This window comes from Egretta garzetta, unplaced genomic scaffold (assembly GCF_000687185.1).
Source record: "Egretta garzetta isolate BGI_Z169 unplaced genomic scaffold, ASM68718v1 scaffold243, whole genome shotgun sequence".
In the NCBI taxonomy this organism is placed as follows: Eukaryota; Metazoa; Chordata; class Aves; order Pelecaniformes; family Ardeidae; genus Egretta; species Egretta garzetta.
This window is the reverse complement of record NW_009259041.1, coordinates 713,435-719,944: the sequence shown is the minus strand read 5'-3', so window position 1 is coordinate 719,944 and position 6,510 is coordinate 713,435. Positions and strand designations below refer to the sequence as shown.

At 64.2% G+C, this 6,510-nt stretch overlaps 1 protein-coding gene across 1 annotated transcript in view; it reads left to right on the top strand.

Moving 5' to 3' along the window:
- Positions 1–8: 8 nt before the first annotated feature.
- Positions 9–6,510, top strand: part of COL9A2 (collagen type IX alpha 2 chain) — a gene marked incomplete at its 5' end in the record, with an annotated part of 13,635 nt that continues 7,133 nt past the window's right edge. The window contains 11 exons of the mRNA XM_035890558.1: positions 9–62; positions 1,894–1,968; positions 2,813–2,848; positions 2,943–3,005; positions 4,377–4,430; positions 4,681–4,716; positions 4,954–4,977; positions 5,126–5,179; positions 5,509–5,562; positions 5,764–5,811; positions 6,077–6,133. Of these exons, the coding sequence (XP_035746451.1) occupies positions 9–62; positions 1,894–1,968; positions 2,813–2,848; positions 2,943–3,005; positions 4,377–4,430; positions 4,681–4,716; positions 4,954–4,977; positions 5,126–5,179; positions 5,509–5,562; positions 5,764–5,811; positions 6,077–6,133 (555 nt within the window). The remainder of the gene's footprint in view (positions 63–1,893; positions 1,969–2,812; positions 2,849–2,942; positions 3,006–4,376; positions 4,431–4,680; positions 4,717–4,953; positions 4,978–5,125; positions 5,180–5,508; positions 5,563–5,763; positions 5,812–6,076; positions 6,134–6,510) is intronic.

The following is a 6,510-nucleotide window of genomic DNA, read 5'->3' as shown; positions in this document are numbered from 1 at the left end:
ACTCTCCCATTCTCCAGCTCTGGCTCTTGCTCCAAGCCGCCTGCCTCTGCCTGGCCCAGCTCGTAAGTCCTCTGCTTGGTCCCCCTCCTCGCCGGGCTGGGATGGGGGACGGAGTGGGGAGCGTCCCCACTTCCCCCCCCCACCCCGTTGCAGACGCTCGCTCGCAGTGCTGAGCACCCCTGGGATGTGCTGCTTCTTTTCCCAGCACCTTTTGCTTGCTTTTCCCAGGAATGTCCCATGGGGGGGTGGGGGGGGGGTATGGGAGCAGCCCCCAACCGGGACCCACAGCCCTGACCCACCGGGGGGACCTCTCCATGCCGAAAGCTGCCTCCGGCCCCGGGGGACGGGGACAGGGCTGGGCTGCACGGCTTGAAGTTTGGGACTCGTTAGCTAAACAAGTTTGGGTTTATTTTCCCCGTGGGGCAGCAACGGGGCACTCTCCGACGTTTCCCTTCCCAGCAGCTGCCAGATCTTCCACCTCCCACCGCCTGGGAAAATCCTTATTTGCTTCTGCTTTGCTGGGACGCGCTGCAGAGCTGGGCTGAGGGGGGCTGAGCAGGGCTGAGGGGGGGCTCTGACCCTCCCAGGGCTGCCCTGGGGCTCTGTGGGGGCTCCCCGAGGGGCAGCAGGGGGGGGGACACCAATGGCGGAGGCACTGGGGGCCGGGGGTCCCTGGCGGGCTCTCTGCTCCGCACTCACCCAGGAGCAGGAGAGAAGGAAAGGGAAGGTTTCCCTCTCCTCCAAATGGGGCAGGCAGTGTTCCTCCTGGGATCCTGCCCGAGAAGAGAAAAACTCTCCCTGCATTGCAACTGCAAAAATCCAATTTTTAGAAAAGATTTTGGAAAAAAATCTTCCCACGTGGCTCCTGAGCTGCCTGCCGGCACAGCCAGCCGTGCTGCGGAGAGCTGGGGCGGGGGGGAAGCTGCCCTCCTAACACCCCCCCCCGCCCCGGGATGCCTGTGGGCTTCCTATGGCAAGGGCTGGCCAGGGGAGCAGGCTCCGGTGGGAGCAAGGGGGACGTGGGAGCTCTTGGAACAAGGAACCGTTCGGAAATCATCTGGGCTGGACAAAGGTGGTATTCACCAGTGCTCCCATGGACGGGTGCTCGCTCCCACCCCGACCGTGGGGTTTGCCTCTGAGGTGAAGCTGGGGCTTTCCTAGTTCTGCGAGCAAACCAGCGACACCTCTCATCCTTATGCAGTTCCCTTTAAAATAAATAAGCCTGGAAGGACGGCAGAGTCGCAAGCGTGCAGCCCCAGCCAGCCCGTCTGGTTTTCATTTCCAGGAACACCAGGGGTTTGGTCTCCGGGACCGGAGTCTCTTCCCCCCCACCACCCCCCCCAAACACCCCGTTAGGATAACAGAGATTTCTTTGCAAAGTCACTCCTGCGGAGTCCTCAGGGAGGGGTGCGCCCACGGAGGGGCTCGGGGTCCCCGTTCCATACCGGGGCTTCAGGCACCTAAACCCTGCCCGGAGCTCTTAGAAATCCCAGTGCTGGGCTTGCACCCCGAGCAGAGAGGGGCCTCTGCAAGCGCTGCCATCGCCCCGCTCTGCGGGGGCAGGAGCCCCGTGGGTACCAGGGCAGGGGGGCAGCGATGGGGTGGAAATGGGGCAGGGGATGGGGAGCTGGTTGTGCCAGCGTGGGGGGAGATTTCCTGGATTTCTCCATCCATGCCTTTTCCCCGGGACCCCAGCCCAGGCAGTGGGGGACCCGTGGGGAGGGGCAGAGCTCCGACGCCTTGGGGTGCTCACTCCATCCCAGCTCTCCAGAGACAGACGCCCAGCACACACTGACAGCAAGCGCTGTGTCCTGGGCCCCCTCTGACCCCCAGCATCTCTCGGGGTCCAGCTGCTCCTTTCTGACCTGGGTCCTGTCCCTTTTTTCCCCTTAGCGAGGGCCGCCGGGAGAGCCTGGTCCACGAGGGCCCCCCGGTCCTCCAGGAGTGCCGGGAGCGGATGGCATTGACGTGAGTACGGTGCGGCCGGGAACCTGTGCGGGCTGGAGGGAGGGAGGAGGGGACCCGCAGCACAAAGAGGGACATTGTGTCGGGGCAGAGGCTTGGCGGAGGGCAGGGGTGCCCATGCCGTGCCGTTCCCGCAGTGTGCTGCTCCCCGGCTGGGGCAGGCTGAGCATCCCCGGCTTTGCCGGTGACCCTGGGCAGCAACGATGCCACGGGGGAGCAGAGCTCCTGCACCCCGGGGCTCCATCCACCTCCCTGGGACAGCAGCCCATGGCCTCCTGACCCCCTTGGGAAACGAGGCCTGAAATGCTTTTTGGGGAGCACAGCGGCGGGGAGGTTTGGGTGCAGGGTGCTCGGGGCACCCCGAGGTGAAGCTCGGGGCAGCAGAGAAGGCTGGGAGGGGTGGGATGCAGGGATCAGCCCAGAGGTGCTCAGTGAGGAGGGGGGGCTGGTGGGGAGCAGGACACCCAGGTTGGGTGCCAGCAGCGCGGCGACGTGGCTGTGGCAGGCGGCCCCGGCTCTGGACCCTCCCCGGGGCTGTGGGGAGGGAGCCTGAACAGAGGGGAGATCTGTGAGCCAGCAGAAAGCGCCCTTTCTCCGAGACTTGCCCCAGGGTGTTATTTTAGTGCTATTTATACCCAGAACAGCCGCAGCCCTCCAGCAACCCCAGCACAGCCCTCTTGTCTCAACACCGGCCCCATCCCGACCTGGCTGCTGCACTGGGGGATCCAGCATCTCGCTCCGGCGTGGGGAGGCGGATGGGAGACAGGGGTCCTGAGCGCCCTGCGCTGCAGGGCCTGGCTCTGCAGGGTGACAGACCCCTTTTCACAACCTTCTTTCCTTTCCCTAGGGTGACAAAGGCTCAGCCGGAGCCCCCGGGTCCCCGGTGAGTACCCATGCCTCCTGGCAGCTCGCCCATGGTCTTGCCCCTTCTGGAGTTGCTCCTTTCAATCTGCCCCCACGCCTCTTCTCTTTTAAAGGGTCTCAAGGGGGAGCCTGGAGCCCCCGGTCCAGACGGGCCCCCAGGGAAGCCGGGCATCGACGTGAGTACTGACCCCCTGTCCCCCCCGCCGGCGGCGCTGGCCGCAGCCCCCAGCTCACAGCAAACTCCTCTTACCCCCAGCACAGGGATCCTTTTCTGTCTCACATAAGAAAGTGCCCAAATCCCTTCGTGTGGGCTGAAGGCACCTTTTGAACCACAGCAGAAGATGCAGGCAGGGGTTGGGGCAGGGCTGCTGCCACCCCCTCCCGCTGCTCCCAAAGTGCATCCCCACTCTAGGCAGGGTGAGAGCTGAGCCAGGGCACAGCACCGGCATCCCTGAGCAGAAAAGGCTTTTCCCTGCCCTTTACTGCTGTCCTGAGCCCTGGTTCAGCGCTCGTTTCCTCCAACATAAATCCGGAGCAATCCCAGGACCCCCCCAGAGCCAACCCCTTGGCACCCACGCGGTGACTTGGCCCACTGTCCCCTCCCTGGCAGAAGCACAGCCCCAGGCAGAGGTGGCAGGCAGAAAGGGGATGGGGCAGCCTCTTTGCCCTGCCCTGTGGCTGGCTCCTGCCCCGCGCTCCCCGGCCGGGGTACGCAGGGGTGCGTGATGGGTGCCCAAGGGGGTTTGGGCTGGGTGCCTGCCCCCCACCCCGGTGCAGCACTGCACGGGTAAGGGCCCGCAAGCCTTGGACATTTGCTCGCTCATCAGAAGGAAACCCCAGCCGCAGGGTCCTCATCAGTGCCTCTGGATGGCGCTTCATAAATCTTTTGGGGTTTAGTTATTCTTCAATGGCAAGTGAATAGAATAATAACTGCCGTTAGAAGCATGCATTATTCATCCAGGCTAATCTGCCTGCAAAAGAGTTCAGCTCCCTTGAATAGGGAGGCTGAGCGGAGCTGGGCTGAGCGGGGGGCTCTCCACTCGTGCCGTCCCCCCGTGCCTGGCGGCGTGCAGGAATTAGCCGGTGGGTAAAGCTCAGGCCATCAGCTGCAGGGATCCAACCCCAAACCCCTGCACCGGCGCAGCCCTCACATGCACTGGAGTCGGGGACAAGGGAGCCAGGGAGTGACCCGGAGTTGGTATCACCGGGATCACAGACGGGCCGGCTCCCCGCGTGCCTCTGCCAGGGCTGGGACAGCCGTGCTGGATGTGCCCTGCGGCGTGAGGGTCCCTGCCGAGCCCCGGCGCGGGGTCCCAGAGCAGGGCAGCTCGTGGGGGCATTGCTGCGAGGCTCCCCGTGCCGTGGGGCTTGGCTCCGGGCACAGCTTCACCTCCAGGTTTGCTGCGTGATGTGCACAGTGGTGACAAGCACAAATTCCCCGCTAAATAACCCTTGACCCCTCGTGATGGAAAAAAAGCCCCAGCCGAATCGTCTGGCTGGAGAGCAGAAGGGCTGGCAATAACCTCCCGCCGTCTCTCCTCTTGCAGGGCCTGACGGGAGCCAAAGGGGAGCCAGGGCCCATCGGCGGGCCAGGACTTAAAGTAAGCGAGAACTCCCCGCTCCAGGCTCCCACCTTCCCCCTCTGCAGCCAGGGGGGACCTGGCCAGGCTGGGACCAGTCCCATTGCCCTGGAGGGGATGCATGGATGCAGGAATGGGGCGATGGAGTATTTGGCAATGAGGGGGCACTGAGACTGGGTCCGGGGAGGGGTGAATTTTAGCAGTGGAACAGGGTTTGGTGGAGCCAGACCCTCCCCTTTTGGCTCCTGACTCTCCCCTTCTGTCCTGGCAGGGCCAGCCCGGACTCCCAGGGCCACCGGGGCTCCCCGTGAGTATCTGCCTCTCCCATGGGTGCTGGTGCTGCACCCACTCCTGGCTCCAGCCCCCGCTCCCTGATCACCCACGAGCAGGGTGGGCACAGAGCGGGGACCCAGCCCCGGCCCCCCCCATCCGCACCCTTGGTGGGGGTGTGGGCATCGCCCTGCTCGGGGCAGGGCTGCTGGTGGGTTTGGGGGGGGGGCAGGTTGGAGGATTCTAACTCATTGTGTCTTTCTTCTGGTTGCAGGGCCCTTCGCTGCCAGGACCCCCCGTAAGTGCCGCACTTTTGGGGCTGTGGGCGGCTGGGGACCCTGCTTGGGGTTGTGCTGGAAGAGCTGAAATCTCAGCACCCCCAAAGTGGGGGGTGTGTGTCAGGGCTTGGCCTCTCTCACTCGGTGAATGTTTTTCTTCTCCTTAAGGGGCTTCCAGGCCAGGTTGGGCTTCCCGGAGAGATCGGCGCGCTGGGACCCAAGGTGAGGGGGCAGGAGGGGGCACGGGAAAACCTCCCCTCCTTACCCCAGCATCCGCTCCTCCGCACTTCAGGGCTCCTGGGGTAAACAGGGATGACCCTGCAATATGGGCAAGAGGGGTGCTATGGTGGGGACGGAGGGGTGACAGACTCTGCGCCTGCAGCCGGGTCCCCCAGCTGCATCCCCTCCCAGCTCATGGCCAGGGAATGCCCGAATTCCCACTGCAACAGCCTGGGTCGCTGGTGCTTCATCACCCCTCTCCGCCCTGGCTCCAGCAGTACCTGCTCCCTCCCCACCCCTAAATCCCTTTTCTTGGGGTTGTTTTTATCCAGGGCGACCCTGGACCCGATGGCCCACGGGGTCCCCCAGGCCCTCCAGGGAAACCCGTGAGTATCTCCCCAATCATCACCATTTTCCGCAGGAGGGAAAAAAAAATCCCCCAGCCCTTCAACCCAGGCTTTGGGGGCTGGGACTGGGGCTGTGGCACACACCTCCCGCCTTGCTCCCCTCCCTCCCAGGCGTAACATTCACCCCTCCTGTAAAATAGTGCTGATATGGTTTGATGCTGATGGTCTCCTTCCCTCCAGGGCCCCCCGGGACACATCCAAGGACTGGAAGGCAGCGCTGATTTCTTGGTGAGAGCTGCCATTACCTCGTCCCTCCTTGCAGGCCTTTGCAGGCTAAGGGCAGCTGGAGGAGCTTTGCTGCCCTGGCCTGAGATACAGCCACCAGTGTAATTTGGTAACTGGGGTAGAGTCCTCAGCTGAAACGATGGGTGCCCTGTATCACTGCACAGCACCGCTTCGCCGCGCGGCATGGAAGCCCGTCCTTTCCAGCGCGGCTTCTCCACAGCCTCTGGGTCCTTTCCCAACTCAACCACTGTTTCTCCTTCCCCACCAGTGCCCGACCAGCTGCCCACCAGGGCCCAAGGGCCCCCAGGGACTGCAGGGACTGAAGGTAAGGGAGCCCTGGAGCTGCCAGGGAGCAAACAGGGACCTCCACTTGCAGCATGCTGCGCCTGAGCGGAGGAGCCTTCCCCGGCCCGGGGAGGGACCACAGGGGCATGCACATTCAGAGAGCCCTGGGGTCTGTGGGAGGGGTCCCCTGTGGCTCCCCAGCTCCTACTAGCCCCTTCCTGGGGGGTGAGACCCCCTACCAAAGCCCCCGCTGTGCTGCTGCCCAGCTCCTCCACTGCAAAGCCCAGAGGGTTAAACCTGGCAGGCATCCCCACCGCATCGCCAGTGGGATGCTGAGCCCCACCACACACCAGTGGGACGCTGAGCCCCACCCCATCACCAGTGGGATGCTGAGCCCCACCGCATCACCAGTGGGAC